We start from the raw sequence: 25249 nt of genomic DNA on the forward strand, positions 1-25249 counted from the left end.
AAACCCACCACTGTAGGGACTTTCCAGTCTCTGGAGGGAGATTCAGCCCAGGCTGGTATACAAGCAGAAATTGCTGGAGTTTATTCTCTTTTTGAGCTATAAGATTTCTGCCAAATCCTCTATCAGTACACAAATCCTGCCAGGTCTGTGCTTGTCCTGCAATAAAGGCCCCGACAGGAAAGTTTCCATCAAAAGTTTCCAAGCTTTGGCTTGGCCCATGTAAAGATTATGGATGCACAGAGCTCTTGTGTGCATTTGGCTTTAGACTCTTTAAAAAAGCTTTCCTTGGCTTTAGACTCCTTAAAAAACCAAATAAACAGATTTGTAGATGTTTGCAATGATACTTGCAGGTGACCTGGCAGATAACAGAGGATTCACTTGTGTTACTTCATGAGGAAGCAGAGGGTGGAGCAGGAATGGACACTGGGAATGCCAAAACATAGCCCCGAGCAGGGACCTGCACCACGCCAGGTGCTGGGAATCAAAGAGGAAAAAAGTCCCATGTGAGCCACAGTGTTGCCCTGTGGATGTGACAAAAGATGTGAAATCAAGGAGAGGAAAATGATGATTCTGGAATTTGGCTTTGGCTGTCAGGGGTGTCGAAAGGCGCCGGCAACGCCTCCTGGCCGGGCTATAAAGAGCCCCGAGGCAGGGGAGCGAGCACTCGCTGCTGCTGCTGCTGCTGCTGCGCCGCCGAGCCGCCTCTCCCTGCACCTCCAGCCTCCAGCATGAGCACCACTGTCAGGCAATACTCGTCCTCCACCTCCCTCAAGGGCTTCGGGGGCCTGGGGGGAGGCTCCAGCAGGGTCTCCTCCGTGCGTGTCGGGGGAGGAGGGTACCGGGCCCCCAGCGTGCACGGGGGCTCCGGCAGCTACTCCGTCTCCTCGCGCGTGGTCTCGGGGCTCGGCAGCGGCTTTGGGGGCAGCTACTGCAGCAGCGCAGGAGGGGCCCTGGGCGGGGGCTTTGGGGGCAGCTATGGGGCCGGCTTTGGGGCCGCCTTTGGAGGAGGATTTGGAGGCTTTGGAGGCGGTGATGGCATCCTGCCGGCGGGGGAGAAGGAGACCATGCAGAACCTCAACGACCGCCTGGCCGCCTACCTGGACAAGGTGCGAGCCCTGGAGGAGGCCAACACCGACCTGGAGGTGAAGATCAGGGAGTGGTACAAGAAGCAGGGACCTGGTCCTGACCGTGACTACAGCCCCTACTACAGGACTATCGAGGAGCTCAGGAACAAGGTAGGATGCTGGCATTAACGGGACATCTTCACCAAAGTCACTTGGGAACAGATGACCTTTTTCATGTTACAGCTGGAGGGGAGAGGTTTATCAAATAGCAGGTAATTCGTGTGCAATGAAAAGCAGAGCTTTGCAATAACAGTCACTATGAACAGCAGATCACCAGGCACCAGAATGGGCTTTCTGTTGACTCTTCTGGTGTAGGGAGAAAGATGGGGCAGGAAAGGAGGCAGATAGATTCAGGTACCTGATGGTACTTGCTGCCACACTGTCACCTCCTGCCTTCCTTCTTACTACAGGACTATCTAGGAGCTCAGGAACAAGGTAGGATGCTGGGATTATCACAGTGTGTCAGAGAGGAAGCAGAGACAATGACTGTTACTTCTGTAATCAGTCATTACTAATTATGTCGTAAAAAGCGTCCCAGTGGCATGTGTGGAGTGCCTGGCTGGAAATTAGAGATGTCTCAATGTCAGCTTTTGGTTACATCCTCCTGAGTGGGACAAGTGGCTGCTTTCACTGGCAGGAACAGATCTAAGAGGATGTAAGACAAAAATGAAGAAAACAGACAAGTCTGCACTGATCTTGTGAGTTCTTGGGAGTTTAAAATTAAGGTGCAGGGAGATTTGCAGCTGTGGCCAAACTATGAAACACTGATGTCATATTTGGAAACATTCAGGCAAAGAATTTGCAAACTTGTTTCAGCTCCTCCTGTGGAGGAGATTCAGATGATAAAATGATGGAACTGACCAATAACGAGGTTTTTGCCTCTTTTGGCAATTACTGCCCCAGAGCTGGAATTGGTACAAAGTGCCCAGCCCAGGCAGCTCAGGGGGGATTCCTCTCTGTTTGGTTGGAGTCCCAGCATACCATTTTGGAGGAAATGCTCCACTTTGCATTGTTCTCTGTTACTTCCCATGTATGAATTGCCCCCAGGGATTCCAGAAGCTGTGGACAGCAGGAGCTACAGGAGTGCTGGCAAAGGATGCAGGGAGCTCATTTCCCCCCCCCTCTCCTCAACAGAGTTCTCCTCCCAGTGTGGGTTATTTGCTCCTGCTTTGGGAATATGAAAATCAGAATCTGTAGGCACCTGCTCACTGCCTTTTGCTCCGTTTCTGCTGCCAACCAATCAAATCCATCCCAGAATAAAGTGTAACAAGCACAGACATCCCACTGGTCCCTCTGACCTTTCCACAAACAGCACCTGCCCTGGAGGATAGGAACAAAGGCCACCATCAGATCTCACCCATCTTATGTGGCCTCACTCTGCCTTTTGAAACACTTACTGGTGGATTTTTGGAAAGGGAGGTCATGGATTAACCAGCAGTCAGTCTCAGCTGTATCTCACTTGTCCTGATTCCAGACTTCTGCTAAGGAAATGCCAAACTTTCCCAAAAGTGTTGTTCCTGTCCCAACACTCAGCCAGGAGGAATTCCTGACGCTCTTTTATCTTTCACTGCCCAGGTGTTGGCGGCCACAGTGGACAATTCCAACCTCCTGCTGCAGATTGACAATGCCAGGCTGACAGCAGATGACTTCAGGACTAAGTAAGACACATTTCCTGGAAGAAATGGAATAAAGTGTGCAGGGAAGTTTGATGAAATGAGGAGAAAATCCCATCCACAACCCAGAAAGGCAATGTGGAAGCAAAGCCTTCAAAATGAGGGTGCAATTTCAAAAGCAGATGGTTCTCTCAGTCTTACAGGCACACAGGGATTACGTTGCTTCCATCCAAACCCGCTATTTTATTCCTGTTGCTGATTTATCTCTGGTGCAGAGACCTTGCCCTGTGCCTCACTGTGCCTTTAATGTGTGTGTGCAACTCAGCAGAGCCCAGGGCCAGTACCAAGGCCTGGTGTAAGGAGCAGGGTGATGTTATAGACCCAGGTGGACACTTTTTTATCAGTTTCCACCCACTTTGCTCAGAACTTCCCCTAGGAAAATTGTCAATGGGGCCATGTAGTATTGCCACGATGCCAACAGCAGTGTGGAGGCAGCAGACAGCAAAGCCAGGGGCTGGTGCAGCTTTGCTGAGTGTGTTTGTGCCCCCAGGTTTGAGTCGGAGCAGGCTCTGCGCATGAGTGTTGAGGCCGACATCAACGGCCTGCGCCGGGTCCTGGATGAGCTGACCCTGTCCAGAGCTGACCTGGAGATGCAGATTGAGAACCTGAAGGAGGAGCTGGCTTATCTGAAGAAGAACCATGAGGAGGTGAGCACAGAGTCAGGCTCTAAAAAGGCCACCCCGGGCACTGAAATTTGAGTTCTGGTCCAGCCTTTAAGGTTATGCTGAGTTGTGAACTGCTGGGCTGGAGGTGAGAAGTGCTGGTGAGGCAGCAGAGGGGATATACTCTGGACAGCAGCACATCCTCCCTGGAGCCTGTGGAAATCCCATTCACCATTTGCCACATCAGTAATATCCATCCAGTAATAACCACCTGTTAGAGGTTTATTAACAACCCTTGCAGCTTCTGGCTGGGAAGGTCTGTTCCCTGAGAAATGAACCACCTACAGGCACTGCTTTATTCTCTGGAGAATTAACTCCAGCAGGGACTTCACAAGAATTTGAATTATTTTATTTGTCGTCATGGAGCAAATACCCCAGTTTGCTCCCTTTTGATCAGCCCCTAAATGCTCACTTTCCTGAAGAGCTCTTTCTCAAGAGGAACATTTTAAATGCTCTTTCTTGACTTGCATGATGATGTGCTTCTCTTTTTGTGTCAGGAAATGACTGCCCTGCGTGGGCAGGTGGGTGGGGAGATCAGCGTGGAGATGGACGCTGCTCCTGGCATCGACCTCACCAAGATCCTGGCGGAGATGCGGGAGCAGTACGAGAGCCTGGCGGAGAAGAACCGCAGGGACGCCGAGCAGTGGTTCTTCAGCAAGGTGAGGAGCTGGTGCTAAGCAGTGAGCACAGGGCTGGGGCTGGGGCTGCTGCACAGAGGGAGTGTGGTGGCCTTGGAATGTGCCTTCTCCTACAATGTTGTGTCATCATTGGAACATGATGAGAATAGTGGAGAGTAGGCCTAGAATAAGGAGTCGAGGGGAGTTGTAGTGGAATCACATTGTTAGTCCTGAGGTGCTTAGGAGAGCAGTGGCTGCTCCTAGGATGGGTCAGGGGCTAGGGTCTACTATGTGATAAGAATGTGCTTGGTGTGCCATTGAGAGATATTTTCTTGTAGGTAAAGGCTCAGTAGGAGCACGAAGACATAGGCTTGGATTATCGCTACTGCTACCTCTAGGATGGTTAGTGAGAAGAGAATTAGTAGAGTTAGAAGTGAAACTGCTGGTACTGTGGAAAATAGGGCTGTTGTGGCTGTAGAGATGAGCTGGATGAGAAGGTGGCCTGCTGTGAGATTGGCTGTTAGGCATACAGCCAGTGCTAAGTAGGCTGTTGTTTCCATTAGGATTAGTGCTGGGATTAGTGGAGTAGGGGTGCCTTCTGCAGGAGGTGGCCTAGTGAGGTGGATGGTTGGTTTCACAGTCCTGTTAGGAGGGTGGCTAGTCACAGGAGGAAAGCCAGGGCTCTGAGGGCTTTGCCTCTGTGCAGACAGAAGAGCTGAACCGGGAGGTGGCCATCAACACGGAGCAGCTGCAGAGCGGCAAGACGGAGATCACGGAGCTGCGGCGCACGATCCAGAGCCTGGAGATCGACCTGCAGTCGCAGCTCAGCACGGTACCAGGGCTGGGCATGCAGGGAGGGGGATGCAGGGCTGTGCCCACCCTGGCCGCCCCCTGAGCCCGTGCCTGTGCCCGTCCCGCAGAAAGCGGCGCTGGAGGGCACCCTGGCCGACACCGAGGCGCGCTACGGCACCCAGCTGGCCCAGCTGCAGATGCTGATCACGGGCGTGGAGGAGCAGCTGGCCGAGCTGCGCTGCGACATGGAGCGCCAGAACCACGAGTACAGGGTCCTGCTGGACGTCAAGTGCCGCCTGGAGCAGGAGATCGCCACGTACCGCCGGCTGCTGGAGGGAGAGGACGCCCAGTGCGTGAGGGGCTCCGCTGGGAGGGCTGTCACTGTCATGTTTTCTGAAAAATCCCTTCGCCAGGATTTCTTTTCTGAGGTTTCTCAGCTTCCCAGGAGAAGAAGTGCTGGCGAAGGGATTTTTCAGTAAATATGACAGTGACAGAGGGCGGCTGGGAGGAGATGGGTCATAGCAAAGGAAATAGAAAATGAACCACCTGCATCCCCTGGAGGGTTCTCTCAGCCCATTCCCTGACCCATTGCATGCAACAGGGGCTCTCTTTTCAGTCCCACCAGTCCACAACAGCCCAGTGGTTGTAACAGCCCTGCAGCATCCCTGGGTTCCAGCTGCCATCCTTCCATGTCTGTGTGATCCAGGTGCTGCACTGGTGTCTGAATTCCTGTGTCACACACCCATCCTTAACAGTTACTTCCTTCAGTTGGGACACTGGCAGTTTCCAGAAGCATTTGAATCATGTATTGGTACATAGTATTAAGGCAGGGTTTAAATAATGATCTCATCTTGGACATTACTCACCTTTTTCCTGTTTCTCACCTCCTTTTCCTTGTTCTCCTCCCATAGCATGTCTTCCCACTACATCTCGCAGCCTGTGAAAGAAGGTAAGGACAGGTCTTGGCTGAAGCTCTGATCATACACAGCTCTCATACCCTCACCCACCTTCTTAGCACAGACTCCTTTTACTTTTCTACTAAAGTTACTATCTGATTATATTTCTAAAATTTGAACTTGTATACGAAATTTTACGATACAACAAATTTATTATATAACAAATATTATGATATACTAAAACATGTGTCAGAAATTATCTGAACAGACTGAATCTGTGCAATTTAGCAGTGGGAATGTGGTGCTTTATTGGGTTTCTGATGTGATATCTGTAGTAACAAATCTCTAAGATCTTTAAGAGACTTTCTCCTTGCTGCCCTGGAAGTAACAGCTCCTTCTGTCCACATTGCAGGACCAGTAACCACCCGCCAGATCCGCACCATCTTCGAGGAGGTCCAGGATGGGAAGGTGATCTCCTCCCGGGAGCAGATCACCCAGGCTGCCCACTGAGGCACTGCCTGTTTTGCTGCAAACCTTGCCCAGCACAGCAAAGCAGATCCCAGCTGATGTGTTCTTGCCATATGGATCATCAAAAGCACCTTCTCCCACTATCACCCCCCTCCTCGCCCTCTCTCACCCTTCTCTCAGCTCTGTGCCACACACAGGAATCAAATAAAGCTTCTCTTTGCAGTCCTGCAAACCAAGATCTGGTCTCCATGCTCTTGGGCTGTCCCACCCCTGCATCTGTGGGACAAAGCTCCTCCCTGGAAGGAGCAGCTTTCTCCATCCCTGGTACCCTGGTGGTGGGGCCTGCACACCCACACCTCTGTAACTCCTGAGACCTGGCAGCTTCAGGGGAGAGGGTGTGGGGGGAGTCTAGAAAGGAGCTGATCCCACAGCTGGTGGGAGCCTGTGAGAATCCCTGTGTTTCACAGATTGGACAAAGCACTGCTCCCCCACTGCAATGCCCAGCAACAGCAGGGCTGAGGCTTTAACCCAGAGAGGCCAAGCAAGTGAACAAAGCCCAAGTGATGCAGACAGGACCCTGCAGCTGCTCCTCATTCTGGATCCCAAACTTTGGGGTGAAACAGTCTGAAGCTGCAGGCAGGACAGGGATCTGTCAGGAGGGCTGCTGTCCCTCCAGACAGGCAAACTCAGCTCAGTTTGGTTCCTGCTCCCAAGGGCGCCACTGAAGGGTGAAGAAGACAGTGATGGGAAGAGGAGGGTATGGTCTGTGCAAGAAAAAGGATTAAAATTCTTCTGGGAGTTCTTGTGGCACTCCCCGGCTGCCGGTGACTGCTCCTGACACAGCAGTTCCCACTGCAGTCAGCCAGCCCAGCATTCCTGGAAAGCCAGTCCAGACACATTCTTGGCTGCATTCTGACACATTTATTACTTTGTAAATCCAACTTCTAACTCAATGAAATGAATCAGAGCAGAGCAACTGAGTGAGAGTGAGAGCAGAGCTGGCCACACAGCTTTAAAACCCTTCTACGGAAATCTGTCTGGAATGTAGGAGGAGATAAGAGAGAATTCTTTATTTTCCCCCAAACATTGGAATGAAGCCTGCAGTGCATCATCTGCTCTGCAGCCAGGTTGGCAGGGCTCCATGGTTCTGAGGCCCCCAACCCCCTGCCCTGCAGCTCTGCCCAGTGCCTGGCTGTGACCCCCCTGTCTCAAGCTACATCAGGGAAGATATAGGTTGGATATTAGGAAAAAAAATTCCCTGAAAGAATAATAAAGTACTGGAATGCTCTTCCCAGGGAGGTGGTAGAATCACTATCTCTGGATGTGTTTAAAAAAAGACTGGACATGGCACTTGGTGCTATAGTCTAGTTGGGGTGTTAGGGCACAGGTTGGACTCGATGATCTTAGAGGTCTCTTCCAACCTCATTATTCTGGGATTCTGGGATTCTGGGATTCTGTCCCCTTGGAACAGACCCCCGTGACCCTTGTGGGGCATTGGCTGCCCCAAGCATCCCCAGCACCCACTGGCCAGAGGAGACACAGCTTTGGTTTGAAGTTTAATGCTGATATCAGTGAGCTCATCAGTGGGTTGGGATAAAGGCTGCTGCACATCCTTGGCTGATCCACAGGTCAGCAGCAGCACAATTCCCAACCCTCCCACTCCGAGGCACTTCCAGCCCCAGCACCTCCATGGTCCTGCAGACTGTGCTCCCTCCACTCCCACAGCCCTGAGGAGGGAGCCCAGAGCAGCCCAGGGACTCTCCCTGGGGGAATTCATGTCCCAGAGCTGGGTAAAGACAGGGTTGAATCACTCAAGATCAGATACCTGAGAAGGGTCGGGACAGACACAGGTTGCACAGCCACACCCCATTCCAGGTCACCTCTTAGGGACCCTGTTGTCCCCATGGATGGTGCAGGGACACCAACACATCTTGCAGCTCCTCTGAGTCCCCTGCCATGCCTGTGCCCCTCTGGCTGTTGCAACACCCAGTGCAGGGATGCTGAGGTGCCTCGCTGGAATTCACCCTTGCTTTATATTTTCCTCCTGTAAAAGTCTTGGCACACCTGTGTTCCTATAGAAACAACAAATAACACTTTGCTAATGAAATCCCCTGCTTTAATTACTCCTGCACAGTGTGAGGGAGGTGTGGAAAACAGATGTCAATTTTCTCCTGCCTTGAGCATTAATAATTAGTCCTGACCTTAGGAAACCCCATGGAGGAGGGAGCTGCAGGGGTGGCTCATGCTGACAGGCAGCAGCAGCTTGAGGCAGGTTTCAGAAAGTGGGAATTTAGTCTAGAAAGATGGTTTGACTTCTCAGGCAACACTGAATTCCTCTGACAGAAAAGACCACTTTAGAAACAGACATTAAGGCATGGTTTCCAGCTCATTTTAGGGAACTTTTTGATGATAATTGCATTCCAGGGCAAACTTTATAAACATATAAAAAGAGGGAAATGGTTTTATCCAGGTAGTATCTGCATCTGCTGATATGTAATTTTGGAGCCAGAACTTCACCTCCATTTTCCCCCAAAGTAAGACCAAGTGTATGTTTGAACACCATTGTGCTACCATGAAGCTCCTGTTATGCCGTAGGACTGGAATTCTGATTTTGAATAATATTAAAAATGGGCTCACAGTGTGCACGTGCTCAAGAAGAGAGGCAGGATCTGGTTTCATACTCAGCCTTTTACTTCAAAGGCTGTGGTAGAAACAACATGCAGTCCTTGTGGTTGTGTTCAATGGGAGGTCATGGAAATAACGTCCTTGAGTGGTTAATGTAGTTTTAACTCTTAATTAATGCTCATGATTTTAATTGCTGCCCTGTGGCATTACCAAAGTATCACAGATATTCTGGGCAATGTGTGTTTTCATGGCACAGCAGATCAATGGCAAACAAAAGATGAAAGAAAAGGCAATTGCCCATAGAGGAAGAACCGCGAATCACCTGTGTGACCCAGGTGACAGTGTGACACTGCCACTCTGAGGGGCTTGGCTCAGGGCAAGGCTGAGCGTTTGGACTCACACAGGGGCTCCGCACCGGTTTTGTGTCTGACATTGCCCTTTCCCCACATCACCGCTGCAATCAGAGAGGACAAACCGCGGCATTGCCCGGGCAGAGGTGAGGAAACGAAGATGGGGACGAAGCACATTCCATTCCTGGCAGCGCCACGGCCCGGCCGCCCCCGCCTGCTGCTGCACCTTTTCCATCCGCACCTGGGCAGGACGAGCAGCGAGTGGGCGTCCCCTGGCGCTGTGCCCGGCGCTCACACGACAGGAACACATCCAGGGGACAGACACAGCCAGAGCCAGCAGAGGCTCCGATCCTCCAGCTCTCCGAGCTGCACGGACTTGTCTCCATCCACCAGTGGAGATAGGGAACCACTTCTCCATAGCAGCCAATCCTGATATTCCAAGGACACATCCCACTCCTGTACTGTCTCCAGCTTTCTGCAGATGGAGGGGAGGGAGTTGTGCCCTTTGAGCTCCTCAGCAATGTACCTTTGTTCTTCCTTCCATTCCCTTTCTCCCCTCCTTTGGCAAATGATCTAAGGAAGAACTTGGCTGTTGGGAAGGGGCTGTTGGGGCCTGTCTGCAGAGACAGCCCAACAATCCACCGTGTGCACACATGAGCAATCCCTTCCCCTCCACACCCTGCAGGGTGAGCCAGGCACACTCAGATTGGTGGGTTCTGCCTGTGCTGTGGGTCAGCAGGGCCTGGCCACACCACTGTGCTCGGTTCTGGAGCCTTTTTTGCTTGCCAGAGATGATCTCTGTCTCTTCTGAAGCTCCGTTCAGATGGGAGCCATAAGCTCCAAATTCACAGTGAAGCTGTCCTGCCTGCTCACAACTGACAGAAAAACATCACTGGCATCAGCTGCTGAGCTGTGCTCCTGTCAGCTTTGTGCTCCTGCTCACAGGGCTTACACACCAGAAGCTTTTTCCTTACGTCCTTCATCTACTTTCTGCTATTCCACATTTTCCGTGGACATCCCACAATTTCTAGCTAGCCTCCATACCCTGTCCTTTTGGGATGGTTTGCTAAGTTCACAAAGAAGACAACCCATCCTATCACCTTTCCACAGTCCCCCACTCTTGGGTGGTCTCTGAAGTGAAGACTCCAGAGAGCCCTGGAGCACAAATTCCCTTTTCATTGCTTTTTCATGACTGCTCATCCCTCTCCCTGTGGATAAAAGAGCGGACTTGTATTTCCAGGATTGGCAGCCAAGTTCCTTCCAGCACCATTGTACTCAGGGGCTTTGGAGGTGCATTCAGGGTCTCACAACACGGCTGCTGTCCCTGCAGGTGTGTGTGTGCAGCCCAAGCAGGGACAGGAAACTGTAGCTGGGGCAAAAAGCGACAGTAAAAGAGATGCTGAGCTATTCCCTCAAATCCTGCACCGCTCTGTTTCAAAGCTCACAGTGCAGAAGGAATTAAATCATAGCCCTGAGCAAGGAGCCTCCTCCTTTTAATCACACCTGACAATTTACTTGGAAACGGAAGAAGCATAAAGATGCTCTTTGTAAGAGAAAAAGCTTCAAGTGCAATATGACAAAAAGCATGAATAGAACAAAGGCAAAAATGACGATTCTGGAAGTTGGCTCAGGCTTTATGAGTGATGAAAATCGTCGGGAATGCAAGGGAAAAAAAAAAAAAAAAGAAGAAGGAAAAAAAAAAGTGTGGCAACGCCTCCTGGCCGGGCTATAAAGAGCCCCGAGGCAGGGGAGCGAGCACTCGCTGCTGCTGCTGCTGCTGCTGCGCTGCCGAGCCGCCTCTCCCTGCACCTCCAGCCTCCAGCATGAGCACCACTGTCAGGCAATACTCGTCCTCCACCTCCCTCAAGGGCTTCGGGGGCCTGGGGGGAGGCTCCAGCAGGGTCTCCTCCGTGCGTGTCGGGGGAGGAGGGTACCGGGCCCCCAGCGTGCACGGGGGCTCCGGCAGCTACTCCGTCTCCTCGCGCGTGGTCTCGGGGCTCGGCAGCGGCTTTGGGGGCAGCTACTGCAGCAGCGCAGGAGGGGCCCTGGGCGGGGGCTTTGGGGGCAGCTATGGGGCCGGCTTTGGGGCCGCCTTTGGAGGAGGATTTGGAGGCTTTGGAGGCGGTGATGGCATCCTGCCGGCGGGGGAGAAGGAGACCATGCAGAACCTCAACGACCGCCTGGCCGCCTACCTGGACAAGGTGCGAGCCCTGGAGGAGGCCAACACCGACCTGGAGGTGAAGATCAGGGAGTGGTACAAGAAGCAGGGACCTGGTCCTGACCGTGACTACAGCCCCTACTACAGGACTATCGAGGAGCTCAGGAACAAGGTAGGATGCTGGCATTAACGGGACATCTTCACCAAAGTCACTTGGGAACAGATGACCTTTTTCATGTTACAGCTGGAGGGGAGAGGTTTATCAAATAGCAGGTAATTCGTGTGCGATGAAAAGCAGAGCTTTGCAATAACAGTCACTATGAACAGCAGATCACCAGGCACCAGAATGGGCTTTCTGTTGACTCTTCTGGTGTAGGGAGAAAGATGGGGCAGGAAAGGAGGCAGATAGATTCAGTTACCTGATGGTACTTGCTGCCACACTGTCACCTCCTGCCTTCCTTTTTACTGCTTGTGCCCCATAGTTGCTCCCTGTTAGGCTCCTGATGGCATTCTTAGCAGGCAGGGACTTGTTATCTCCTGGCCCTGTTCACTGCTGAGTGATATGCAGATGGAGATGAATAGTCATTCTCACAAATATCCTACAAATCAGATTTTCCGCCATATCCTTTGAGGAGGGTAAAGGTAGAAGTTAAAATAGAAAGGAACTGTCCTATGGGATGTTGTTCTTTGGGAGTTGCAGACACAGAGTCCAGTCCAGGATTGGAACTCACTGGGCTGTGGTAGGTGCTGAAATCAGGTGTGTGCCCTGCTGTAAAATGCAGCAGATGAAGTCATGGCCAAGGTAATTTCTCTATTCTTAGCAGCTCCCTGGATGATTCTAAACAAAAGTCCTTCAGCCAAAACATCAGAATTTGCCCATCCCTCCCTGGCCTGCCATTGCTTGCCCCCCTCAGCCCTTATCACTCATCCTGAGTGAGCTCAGGCTCACTGAGGGAATGAGGTGTGGGCGGTTGGGCAATGTCATACCTGGTCTGTAAGAATAAATTCCTGGGAAATGGGGCAGGGTCAGCCCCTGGAGGGAACTCACATTCCTAAAATTTCTTGGGCTTCACCCTGGGGGAAAGGGCTTGCCTTGATGCAGGAAGCTCCTTTGCAGATTCCAGCATGTCAGTGTACTCTGATGGAGCACAGAAACATCTGGAGGCAGGAGCTGTCTCTGGATTTGAGTGATGAAGTGCTGGGTTTCAAAGAAACCTTCTGCTCCTGATCCAGGGGAAGGCAGATCCTTCCCTCCCTCTCCCCTGTCAGCTGGGAAATGGCCACATCAATATTCCTGGATTATTCCTTGGATATCCCCTGAAGCAGGAGAATTTACAGCTCTTCATTAGCTCGTGGCTACAGAAATTCCTGCTCACTAAATGGCCAATCATTTTCATAATGTCAGCGCAAATACTTGCACCTCAGGTGTAATTATGAAAGCCAAATGAGGTAGGCACAAGGCACTCCTTCCTTCCTCAACCCTTTTTTCCTTCTTAGCTGGGCTGCTCCCATTCCCAAAGCCTGGAGTGCTGCCAGGGCTCAGCATGGTGTGAGCACCTGGAGGTGCCACCTGGGCAGGGTGACGTGCCCATGGCAGTGTTCCCAGGGGACTGAGCCTGTGCTGATGGGAGATGGAAACGAGCACCCCATCTCCTTCTTTGCAGAGCCCACATGGAAGTCCATGGCCCAGTGCTGCTCCAGTCCTTCTCTGGATGGGATCACTCAGTGTTTGAAATGACTTTTTAACTCTTTGACTTATCCCCCATCAGATTCTTTCTGCAACTGTTGAAAATGCCAACATCGTCCTGCAGATCGACAATGCCAGGCTGGCAGCAGACGACTTCCGAACCAAGTGAGTCCAACACCTCCAAGAGCTTTTGTGAAAAAGGGGGGAAATCCTGGCTGTTCAAGGTGCTTTTTATTGCACCTGGGGTTTTTCCACTGGAGTGGGACATTTGGGAATAGTTCATCTCTTCCTGGGCACAGCGCTGCTGTTTCTGCACTGTGAGAGCTGTGTACACACATTGAATTAAAGATTCTTGGCAAAAATACACTGGGTTGGGGAAGGAATAGACAAGAAAAATGCTCTATCAGGTGGGTGTATGCAGCTGTGTGTGTTGTCCCCAGGTTTGAGTCGGAGCAGGCTCTGCGCATGAGTGTTGAGGCCGATATCAACGGCCTGCGCCGGGTCCTGGATGAGCTGACCCTGTCCAGAGCTGACCTGGAGATGCAGATTGAGAACCTGAAGGAGGAGCTGGCTTATCTGAAGAAGAACCATGAGGAGGTAAGCATGGAGTAGGGCTCAAATTAGGACCTACAAACATTCCTTGTGCACCAGGGAAACAATCGGGCCAAACACACAGGAGTCTCTGGAATTAGGGCTGTCAGGAGACACTTGACCAGGAAAAGAGAGAGAAATAATCCCTTCAGGCAGGACCTCCAGGAGGTCTGTGGGGTTCCTGTGCTGGGTGCAAAGAAGAAATTTCTCACCATGGGAAGATGCCATGTCACTCTGACGTGTGCTGTGTCTTTTTTGTGTCAGGAAATGACTGCCCTGCGTGGGCAGGTGGGTGGGGAGATCAGCGTGGAGATGGACGCTGCTCCTGGCATCGACCTCACCAAGATCCTGGCGGAGATGCGGGAGCAGTACGAGAGCCTGGCGGAGAAGAACCGCAGGGACGCCGAGCAGTGGTTCTTCAGCAAGGTGAGGAGCTGGAGCTGAGCAGTGAGCACAGGGCTGGGGCTGGGGCTGCTGCCAGGGCTCTGAGGGCTTTGCCTCTGTGCAGACAGAAGAGCTGAACCGGGAGGTGGCCATCAACACGGAGCAGCTGCAGAGCGGCAAGACGGAGATCACGGAGCTGCGGCGCACGATCCAGAGCCTGGAGATCGACCTGCAGTCGCAGCTCAGCACGGTACCAGGGCTGGGCATGCAGGGAGGGGGATGCAGGGCTGTGCCCACCCTGGCCGCCCCCTGAGCCTGTGCCCGTGCCCGTCCCACAGAAAGCGGCGCTGGAGGGCACCCTGGCCGACACCGAGGCGCGCTACGGCACCCAGCTGGCCCAGCTGCAGATGCTGATCACGGGCGTGGAGGAGCAGCTGGCCGAGCTGCGCTGCGACATGGAGCGCCAGAACCACGAGTACAGGGTCCTGCTGGACGTCAAGTGCCGCCTGGAGCAGGAGATCGCCACGTACCGCCGGCTGCTGGAGGGAGAGGACGCCCAGTGCGTGAGGGGCTCCGCTGGGAGGGCGGCTGGGAGGGTCACAGACACAAAGTGCCCAGGGTGTCAGCCCAGTCAGAGCTTTCAGGGCTGGTTTCTCTGTTCACATCAGCTGTGGATGCCCAGTGCTCTGTCCCTGGTGTCTGGCTGTAGTGGGGTGTTGCTGTGGTTCTTCTGTCCCTCAGGAGAGGCCTGAGGCCTCAGTGGAGCAACACTTTTCTCTCCATGAGCCTTCTCTGTTTTTCTCCTGCCTGAACACAGAGCCTGTGTAGCAGCAACAACAGTGTTTGTCCCTAACATCTCTGTGGTTTTGTGCTTCTCTTGTAGCATCTCCTCCCAGTACTCCTCGGCCATGTCCTCACACTCTGGCAGAGATGGTAAGAACCCACCTTTCCCTTCAGCCTGGTTCTTTCCCCTTCCCAGTCAAAGCAGGGCTGTTTAAAGCAGCATTTTCCACTCCATTGTGGAATTCCCACCAGCTCTTGAAAATGTGCACTATCTGATAATGTTTTAAGAAATTTCTCTCCTTCCTGCCGTGAATAATGGTCGCCCTTTCCTTTGCAGTCGTGACATCGTCCCGCCAGGTGCGCACGATCGTGGAGGAGGTGCAGGACGGGAAGGTGGTGTCCTCCCGGGAGCAGGTGGCACTCACCACTCGCTAGGACAGCCCCTGGCTCAGGAGAGCATCAGACTGAGCCAAGAAGTGCCTGAGGCCATGTGTGCTCCCTTCACCTGCTCTTCCTCATGTGTTGCCCTCATTCCATGCAGGTGTCTCTGGACACATTTAATAAAGCTTTTTCTTCTCGCTCGTGCAACTGCAGACTTGTCTTGGTCTGATCACTGATACATGATCCCTCAAAGCCTCTGGGTTCTGTGTTCATGCCAGGGAAAGTCCTGAGAAACCACAAGAAGCCAGAGAGAGGAGGGGAATGGAGGGACATGGGTTCCACCTGGAGGGACGGGGGCTCTGCCTGGGACAGCTTTTTTCTAATGAACTTGGTGCTTGTAAATACATGGGAACTGGCTAAGACATAAACTGTGTGATACAAAATGAAGGCAGTTATGGAATGATGAGGTTTGAGGTCAATGTCCCACACACCTGGTAATTAAAGTCAACAAAAACAAGCTCAGTTCGCAAACTCTTAGGATCATAAAAAGTCACTTTCTCCTGTAAGCTGATCTTAGATGGCTTCAGCAAGGCTGCTGCTGTCAGGTGCTCTCTCTGAGGCATGAGCCCAGCATCCAGCTGGTTGGCAAACCTCATCCCTACAGGCCTGCTGTCTCTTTTGACTGTCTTTAAATCACACTGTCAGGCACAAAAACTTTTACAGGGCTGTTCATGCTGCCCCAGGGCTGCACTTGAGGAACTAAAGTAACCATTGCTTAATCTGCACAGGGATGAGTAGCAATAATTTCTATCACTGTCGTGTGTAACAGATCACTGCTAAAACCCTTCCTGAAACTACCTGAGAGGTAGAAATGATGCCTGAGGCTGAGCTGCTGTTCAGGATTAGTGACTCAGCTGGGCAGCAGCAGGTTCTGGCTGTGCCTGTGCCCACTCGCCTGCTGGAGAGCGACCAAGGGAGGGCCAGAGAGGAGAGGAAATTGTTTTAGAGCCAAAAACCTGATGGAATCACTTTGATCCAACTTCATGCTTTCTAGTCTGTGGTAGCTGGGAGCCCTGTGCATGAGCTTATGTCCATCCCACACCTCAAGGACACAGCTCTGGGCTCAGACCAAAGTGAGAGGGAACAGTTGGCATTAAATCAGCTTCCCTTATAACAATGGGCAAGAGGCTCCTGCAGCTGAGGCTCAGCTTGCTCGTCCTTTGGGTGATCAGTGGTTCATTCATCCTCCCTGAGTCTCCCCACAGCATTACAGTCCCCAGGGTGCTCCCTGGCCCCAGCAGGTTTGGGAAGAGCTGATGATGTCACACTGGGCATGACAGGACAGGCAAAGGAGAGGAAAGGAGATTGAAGAAGTGGGGAACCTGCCAGGTCTTTCCAGAGAAGGGAGTGTGAGATTTTATCATTGTGTATCATCATTCAGCAATTACAGAAAAGGGCAGGAAACGAGACACAGCAGAGTGCAGAGTTCATGGACTGTATTGTGCTTCTCCCTTTGCTGGAATGACAGACCTTCTTTGGGGAAAGTCTTCCAGGCCAAACAAACCAGAGCTATCTCAAAAATGAAAACCAGATCAAGGAAAAATGTACCTGAGCCTCAAGTTGTCTCAGACTCCCTGGCAGCAGGCAAAGCTGCAGGCTGGAAATTCTGAGCAAACTGCTAATGTGCTGCTTTTTTTTTTTTTTTGGCATCAGAAGAGTGTTGTTATACTTTAGCTGTAAATGGCTTTTTAAGTTTTGAACCATCTGCAGAATGCCCCAAGTGTATGAACACAGAAAAGCTTTCTGCAAACCACAAATATAACTGATTAAATAGAAGTAGGAGGCTAAAAGAAGACGTCAGTCCAAGAGTAATTTCTGTGCTGGCAGCACAGAGAGACGTGGCCCCTTCTGCAGCCAAAAGGGCACAGGGGAGAGATTGATCCAGCAGAACACTCAGTCATCTCTGGGATCTGAGATATTTGCATCAGTCAGCAGGAGAAGCCAGAGATGAAATCCTGAGGAGAGCTGGGAGAGCTGATGGAAGAGCCTGGTTTGTAATCAGTGGATTCAGTTCCCCTGGAAGGACCTTATCAGGGGATATTCATCAGCATATATTTGCATCAATGAAAAAGGCTTTAATTCTGCATACAGCTCAGTGTAACCCTGTTATCACAGGCAAGAGCAAAGTCCAAGCTCAGCACAAATGATCTCTGTGTGACATTATAGTGCCCTGAAGAAGGAAAGTACCACAGAACTATAAGGTAACTTACTGCTTGTTATTTACCCTTTGCTACACACATTTGTGTCTGTGAAACAGGGACAAATTGTCTCTCCAAGAGATGGACAAACACTGGTTTTGGAAAGCATTTTACAGATTTGCTGCAAGCTGCAAGTACAAGAAGAAAAGTCTTTTTAGGATTCAGTTGGGAATTACAGAGGCAAGACCTCGGTGAATGATGGTGAAACCTTATGGACAACAAAACAAAAAATGGAAACTGAGAACATCCTTTAAAGGTATTGCATGATGGAGACATAGAGAGAAATCAATGGGATGTGCCTGTGTCAAGAGTAATATAAAATAGCAAGAGCACTGACAGTGAATAATGCTGAATTAAATGCCATCTTTCCAATCTCTAAAGCCCCATGTGCTCCTCAGACAGTTGTTTTTACAATGCCCTCAAGGAGGAGGATACTTGTTATTGTTGTTTCCATCCTACAAAGCATGAAATTGAGACTTGGAGGAGCTGAATGATTTGCCTGGAGTGACTTGCAAAGCTGGGCTCAGAGCCTGGAGCACCTGGTGTCACCAGCAAGATGGAGATCAGCCCCAGTACAGCCAATAAAAGGCTGCCAGAAAGTGGCATGACAGGTACATCACCAGCCAGATAAGCAAATACTTTGTAAATAGAGAACACCAGGATTTTCCATAGGTTAACATGGAAATTCAGCTGACAATGAGAGAGAGGAGCTCGGGTGCCTCTGGATGAGCCTCTCCCTGTCCAGGCTGATGGGTGCTGGCAGTGCCTGGCTCCAGCTGCTCCCCTGGCCCTCCTGTGCCTGGGTACCAGCAGGGATTTGGGGTTTGGTGCTATGTCCAGGTCATTGAGTCCCCAAGGAAGTCCTCTTGGTTGTGAAAACACCAGATGATTCAGGTGTTTGTAGTGACATGAAATGCTGGATCTCCTTCTTGGGGGCACATTAAACTTCATCTGCATTAGCCTAAGAAACAGTCTTAAGCCTTAAAAGATATCCTGAGATTCCCAAAGGATTTCCCTGCAGGGAAATGTAATCTCTCCCATTTCCATTGCCCTGTTGAGTCTGATAATTCTGCTGTAGAGGACTCTTGGGAATAACTCCAGCATGTCCATCCTCTGCCACCAGCCCACTCTCTGTCACACAGCCCAGGACGCCGATGGAAACCTGCAATATGATCCCTTCCTTTCTGTTTTTTACCAAGCTCATTACGTGAGAGCAACACCTTCGCCTGGGGGAGGCTCTTCTGCTCATTTGTTACTTGAAGTAGTAATTTTTCCTGGTCAGACCTGTGCTGCTGTTCCTGAAATGCCCACGGGAGATCCTCATGAGCCGTCATTCCTCTGCTGCCCTGTCATTCCTCTGCTCCTCTTCCTCCCCTGGGGTGCAGCACTGCCTGCGAGGGGCTCCCGAGTCAGCCCAGGACAGCTCATCAGAGCATTGCCCCTGGCTGCCTGCAGGGATGTGGGGAGCAAATTTCCGTCTGCAGACTCCAGCCAGGAAGTCAATCAAAGCTAATTCTGGCAGGAGCCTTCCATTAGGCATGGAGATGCCATCATTAGCAGATCTCCTCATCACAAAGTGAAAATGGCTTTAATAAAATGAGGGCTGTGACTGCTGGCAGGGCTTGAGGTTTGTTCTCATCAAAAAGCAAGAGCTGGTTTTAAAGAAAATTTGGAATTTTGGAAAGGAATAAAGCTGGCATGAAGAATGCACAATTCCAAGAAAATAATAATAAATTACTGTTCTCCTTTACAAAAGCTGTAGGAATTCTAATCACCTTTGGTAAAGCCTGAAGGAAAGAGTGAAAGAGAGAGAGAAAGAAAGAGAGAAAGAGAGATAGGAAGAGAGGGAGAAGAAAAAAAGAAAAGAAAAGAAAGAAAAAGAAGAAAGAAAGAAAGAAAGAAAGAAAGAAAGAAAGAAAGAAAGAAAGAAAGAAAGAAAAGAAAGAAGAGAAAAAGATAAGAACATGGACATCTCTGCTTAGTTTGCAGTAACTGAAAAAACCCTCTACTCATTGTAGGTGTTTTCCTTATTGAAGAAATCCCACGGCCACAGGATTGTTTGGGTTGGGAGGGACCTTAGACACCACCTCAGGGACACCTTCTTCTGGACCAGGTTGCTCCAAGCCCCATCCAACCTGGCCTTGAAAAATGAAGAACTATATAAATCTTGATTAAATGAAATTAAATGTTTACTCAGCAGTCATTTTATAATGCTTTGGTTGAAAAAAGACCAGTTGTGACCAGGCTGCAGGTGGGCAGCCCTGCCTGACCCTGATCCCTGGCTCCAGGCAGGGTTTGGCCATCACTGTGGCACCAGAGCACCCAGGCTTCCCTTCCTGATGATGGCTCTAACAAAGGATGGGCACCCACAGAACCACCCCAGAGTTCAGGAGCGCTGGATTTGCAGTGTCAAGATAAAATTGAGCTTAATGAACTTGCCCAAATGGCAGAAGCAATATTTGTGAGCCAGGCTGCACCTGACACATTCTTTATGCCACGTGTCCAGGTGACCTGGATGCCAAACCCAAAGCTGAACCACACGTGGGTGAGAGCCAGCCAATATTAGCATTGCTATATTAATGTTATTAATAAAATGAAAGATTCAGATGACAAAACATTTTAATTATTTCCCTTCTTCCTCAATTTAGCGTTCCAGAACTAAAAAATCAGTTTAATAAACTTTTTAAAAGATCTTTTCTATCGTCCTTTCTAAATTTAACACCTAGATTGTATTGGAGAGTTTTCATGTGCTGGTTGGAACTGGATCAGACTTCTGTAGGGTCATGCATTTCCTGAAATTCTCCACATTACTTTTTCAGAAATCTAATGAAACATCCTGTGTGGCAGTGAATATTCAGTGGACTGCATGTTTGGTGTCCAGGAAATATCCTTTCATATTTTGGATAAATACTTGGCTATTTTGTCTATCCTTGAAAGCAGCAAAACAACCCAGACCTCTTCAAGGGGATGTTTTGATGGATGTAGAATAAAGAGAAGGGATAAACCAGCCCTGGTACATTCCAGTGCAATATTCCTCTGTGCTCTCCTGGAGCATTTAAAGTCTGAAGACCCAGACCAGGAGCTCACTCCACCAAAAGTGGAGTGGAACAGACCCTCACTGCAGGCCCAGGGTGGTCTCCTGGCCCTGATCCCGGGGACTGAGGCCAGCTGAGTGAGGGGACACCCTCGTTTCTGGTCACAAAGGGGTCGAACAGGCTCTGTCAGATAGGATGCCTTTCCCACAGCTTTCACTTTCCGGGTAGACTCGCCCACGCCGGGGATGGATAATTGCTGTGGTGCTTCATTCCCCGGGCACTCTTGGGTATCGTCGGGTTTTTGTGTCACTGTTGTTGAGTTGTCATCACAAGTCAGACCTGATGATTCAGGAAGTAACATTTTTGATGTAGTTTTGAAACACGCTTCTGTTAACCAAAGCATCTTTCTGTTGTGGGATTTCTGGAGACAAACGCCTTTGGGGAATTATTTCCGGCTGAAAAAAAAGAAAACACCTCCTAGCCAGGTCACAAGGAGGAAGAATAAACAGCCCTTCTCCAGTGGCACGATCCACAGGGACTGGTATAAATAGAGGACCAGGGGACAGAGGTATCACAGTTGGATCCTGCAGCCACCTGAGCGCTTGCCTTGGGCTCTGTTGGCTCCGCACCCACACCATGAGCTGCACTGTCAGGCAGGTCGTCACTACCTGCACCCAGGGCAGGGGCAGCACAGGCAGCAACGCAGCTGGCACTGCCAGGAGGGTCTCCTCTGCCTCCTCGGGCAGACACGCTGCCTATGACTTGGGTGCAGTGGTTGGCGGCTTCTCCGGCGGCAGCGTGAGCGAGGGATTGCTCGGGAAGCAGCTGAGCGCCGGCAGTGCGGCTGGTGGGAGCTTCGGAGCCACCCAGAGGGCTTGTTCTGCCCTGGGATTCAGCACAGGAGGAGTCTGCACTCGAGGTGGCTTCCCCAGGGCTGGGGCTGGCTGTGGGGATGGGATCCTGTTTGCTAACAACGAGAAGGCGACCATGCAGAACCTCAACGACCGCTTGGCCTCGTACCTGGACAAGGTGCGGCTCCTGGAGGGGGACAACGCCGACCTGGAGTGCAAGATCAGGGAGTGGTATGCCAAGGTGGGGCCCATCTGCGAGCCACGGGACTACAGCTGCTACCACAAGGAAATTGAAGACCTTCAGAACCAGGTAAACCCTTGTTTGTCAAGAAAATCCTGCTTTTTCTTTGGGCTTTGCTTTCATATGTGCACAGAGCTCTGTCAAAGGGCAGAGGCAATGGCTCTGGAGCAATGGTTTATATGAAATGATGGTCTGTGGGAGGGGGATTCTGCATTTACTGAGCCCTGATGCTTCAGCAAGGCTGGGTCCACCCAGCTGGCACATGGGTTTCCCTGCTGTGATGCCACATAACTGATTAATAACCCCAATATATGGAATTACTATAAAATACCCCAGGAAGGTGTTTCCTCCAGGGTCTTCTGGAGGCAGAGGAAGCTGCAAACCCACATATTCCTCTTATGATTTATATTCCAGATCCTATGTGCAGCCATGGAGACTAATAAAATCCTTCTGAACATTGATAACAACAGGATGACTGCTGATGACTTCAGAGTGAAGTGAGTATAGTCCCCTGCTGGCCCATGGAAGGGCAGCTGAAGGGTGGTGATGGGGCCATCCCAACCCTCTGCCTGTCACACTGCATAGTAAAACAGATCTCTGATACCACTGGCAATAGTGATAGCACTGCATGTCTGAAGGGAAAGAACTTGATCCTCATTTTTTTCCCCCAACCTCAACGGAAGGCCTTGCCCTGCTTTGCTGACAATGCTGACCTTGGTTTAAGGTATGAGACCGAGTGCGGTCTCCGGCAGAATGTGGATGCTGACATTTGCAACCTCCGGCCCGTCCTGGACCAGCTGGCCAGCTGCAAGACCGACCTGCAGCTGCAGTGTGAGGCTCTGACAGAGGAGATGTGCTGCCTAAAGACCAACCACGAGGAGGTCAGCTCTCTCAGGGAATTGAGAAGAAGGAAAATGTCCCCAAAGGTGGATGGATATTACTGACACAGCCACATGCTTCCTGCAGGAAATGAGCTGTCTGAGGAAACAGGCCACTGGGGATGTGAGTGTGGAGGTCAATGCCTGCCCTGGTCCAGACCTGAGGAAGATCCTGGAGGATCTGAGGTGCCAGTACGAGACGCTGATGGAGCGCAACCGCAAAGAGACGGAGCAGTGGTACGCCTGCAAGGTACCTCGTGTCCCCAGAGCTGCAGCCAGCTCTGCCCCAAGGGGGAAAGGGAAAAATGAGGGATTAGGAGGTGTCCTTATTACAAGAAGTATCACAGATGTGCTTAGATCTAACTGTACTGCCCGATTTCTGTGTTCCATCCATGGCAAAGGGGCCACCACATGGTGTCACTGGGTCAGAATGGAATAAACAGGGTGTCAGCCTTGGATGTGCTCGGGGCACTGCGGGGTGTGGGGAGGTCCTGGACACCACGAGATGCAGTGGGGAGGTGAGGAAAGGGCTGTTCTTTCTGACCTTGCAGGTGGAGGAGGTGAATCTGGAGGTTGTCACAAGCAGCCAGGAGATCGAGTCGAGCAACAAGCAGGTGACTGAGCTGAGACGTCAGCTGCAGGCCCTGGAAATCAATGTACAAGCCCAGCTCACTATGGTAGGTGATGCCACAAGGATGCACAGCTCCAGCTCTCGTGAGCAGGGCTGTACCTGTGTCCAAAGCAGGTACCTGTGTGTTGGTTCTATCCTCAGAAAGAAAACCTGGAATCCTCTTTGACGGAGACCGAATGTCGCTACAACAAATACCTGGCTGAGCTGCAGAACCAGATCTCCTGCGTGGAGCAGCGGCTGGCTGAGATCCGAGCGGAAATGGAGTGCCAGAACCAGGAGTACAAGACCCTTCTGGATGTCAAGTGTCGCTTGGAGCAGGAGATCCAGACCTACCACTGCCTGCTGGAGGGCGGCCAGCACGACATCATGTATGCAAACAGGGCTGGGCACCCTAAAATCTCTGTGCTTTGCCTTACAGGGATATGAAAATTCGTGATCCTGGTAGGAAAAGCAACACTGTGGTGAGGAACCAGTGCTGACCTGTTTTCAGACAGGGCTGATTAGAAAAAAACAGGAGGCATCTGAGGATTTGGCTCTGATAAATGTCCAGGGAGCACACCAAAGACCATTCCTGGGCCAGGGAATGGGCTGGGAGAGCCCTCAGAGCTGTCCCAGCCCCTGGCACAGTTCAGCAGCTCTTTAAGGGCAGCTTCACCAGGAGCTGGACAAAGAGTCATGTAACTGAGTTTTATTGGCTTGCCAGAATGAGACAGGATTAGGGACTAGCCGCTAAATTAACTGAAACGATGAATTATCTAAATATTTTCAGTTTCGCACAAGTTTAATTAAAGTTTTGGATGTTTAATTTGTATGCAAAGCAGTTGGCTCTGCCCTGCCTTCCACTGACTGAGGTTTTGAAACAGCCAGGCTGTTAATTCCAGACATGGCTGCACACACACAAAACTGCCCTGAGCACCCACCTACTGCCTTTGTTTTGTTGGGAGAGGAGCCTTTGGAATGGTGGTGCCCTGATGTGGGCTCCTCTGGACTCTCCAGTCCTAAATTATTTACAAGAAAAGTCAGTTTTTGTTCCAAAATGCCTATTGCAAGGGCTGAAGTGGCACTGTTAGTGCTTGCCCAGGGTAATCCTGAGTGCCAGATGGAAAAGCAACATCTGCCAAAAGACAGGGGGGACAGAGGTGGCTGCAGCTGACCTCAGGGCTGGGAGGGGGAACTGCGACTGAAGAGACAGAGCTAAAGCACTGAGGAGGGCAGGGGGAGATCTCCAGGGTGGCAATGCTGAGGTCTGGGTGTTCAGAGGTGTCTTTTTCCACAGAGGGTCGGCAGGAAGAGGAGTTGGTGCCACAGCAGCTGGGAGAAGCACGGGGCTGAAAGGCAGCCTGTGCCAGCCCTGCCTGCCCTGAGCCCTGCACGGCCCAGGGTCTGTCAGCTGAGGGGGTCTCCAGGCAAGTGGGACCATGAAGTGCTTCTTTAGTGCTGGGTACCAGGAGGATGAGAGGTCTCCAGGCTTTTCTGGGTGATGAAGAGAGCCTGGAGAGGGTTTTCCCTGGAGAGAGGCTGGGCTGGAGTCAGACACTTGGGATCACAGCTGTGACTGTTGGTGGTAGGGAACTGGGATTAACTGGGCTGTGGTGGGAAGCAGTGATAAGGGATGCAGCTATGGGATATTTATTTGTAAACCTCTGCACAGAAATTGTGTTTGACACTGGGGGGTGCCCAGCAGTAAATGTGTGTTTAAACAAGGCTTTCAGCACAACATGGGAAGGAGGAACTGGCAGGGGAATCAGTCACAAGTCTTTCAACAAGGATAAAATTTAGCAAAGCTGGGAGCAGAGGGAAAGAGAAAAGTCAGTACAAAAGCAAAGGGGCATAAGAGAAAGGCACAGGATGCTGAAAAAATTATTCTTCTCATTCTCCTTCAGGTCACTGCAGACCAGAGAGTCCCTGCCAGCCCACTGCACATCCCCTGAGGAGCTCTTTGAAGATAAAGTCTTTTGGAAAATCAAGGCAAAAATAACCTGGGAGTTCTCAGTTGTGCTCCAGCAGCAGTCAAAGGGACTCTGCAGGACAGCACCTCCTGGCTCCCCTGGGTTGTGGCCATTCTCTAACAGAGACCAAGGCTTGTCTCCAATAAAACTTTGCTCCTGCTGATACAGCCTTGAACCTGAGAAATAATTTCTACAAGTAAATCAATATACAAGTA

The 25249-nt window shown here is 51.1% G+C and overlaps 3 protein-coding genes across 3 annotated transcripts; all 3 read left to right on the forward strand.

Moving 5' to 3' along the window:
- Positions 1-666: 666 nt before the first annotated feature.
- Positions 667-6468, forward strand: LOC139601474 (keratin, type I cytoskeletal 14-like). The gene is made up of 8 exons (XM_071450578.1): positions 667-1235; positions 2700-2782; positions 3288-3444; positions 3957-4118; positions 4783-4908; positions 4997-5217; positions 5780-5817; positions 6177-6468. The coding sequence occupies exons 1-8, from the start codon at positions 729-731 to the stop codon at positions 6272-6274; spliced, it is 1392 nt and encodes a 463-aa protein (XP_071306679.1). The 5' UTR covers positions 667-728; the 3' UTR covers positions 6275-6468.
- A 4487-nt stretch (positions 6469-10955) lies between these two features.
- Positions 10956-15398, forward strand: LOC139601473 (keratin, type I cytoskeletal 14). The gene is made up of 8 exons (XM_071450577.1): positions 10956-11537; positions 13135-13217; positions 13493-13649; positions 13908-14069; positions 14152-14277; positions 14366-14586; positions 14911-14960; positions 15148-15398. Exons 1-8 carry the CDS (start codon positions 11031-11033, stop codon positions 15243-15245), a joined length of 1404 nt encoding a protein of 467 aa, XP_071306678.1. The 5' UTR covers positions 10956-11030; the 3' UTR covers positions 15246-15398.
- Positions 15399-21120: 5722 nt separating this feature from the next.
- On the forward strand, positions 21121-24449 carry LOC139601479 (keratin, type I cytoskeletal 19-like). The gene is made up of 7 exons (XM_071450585.1): positions 21121-21645; positions 21991-22073; positions 22301-22457; positions 22543-22704; positions 23006-23131; positions 23227-23453; positions 24362-24449. The coding sequence occupies exons 1-7, from the start codon at positions 21121-21123 to the stop codon at positions 24447-24449; spliced, it is 1368 nt and encodes a 455-aa protein (XP_071306686.1).
- The last annotated feature ends 800 nt before the right edge of the window (positions 24450-25249 follow it).

The sequence above is a fragment of the Agelaius tricolor genome, unplaced genomic scaffold (assembly GCF_023055355.1).
Source record: "Agelaius tricolor isolate 1412-34295 unplaced genomic scaffold, bAgeTri1.0.p SCAF_31, whole genome shotgun sequence".
NCBI classification, from domain to species: Eukaryota; Metazoa; Chordata; class Aves; order Passeriformes; family Icteridae; genus Agelaius; species Agelaius tricolor.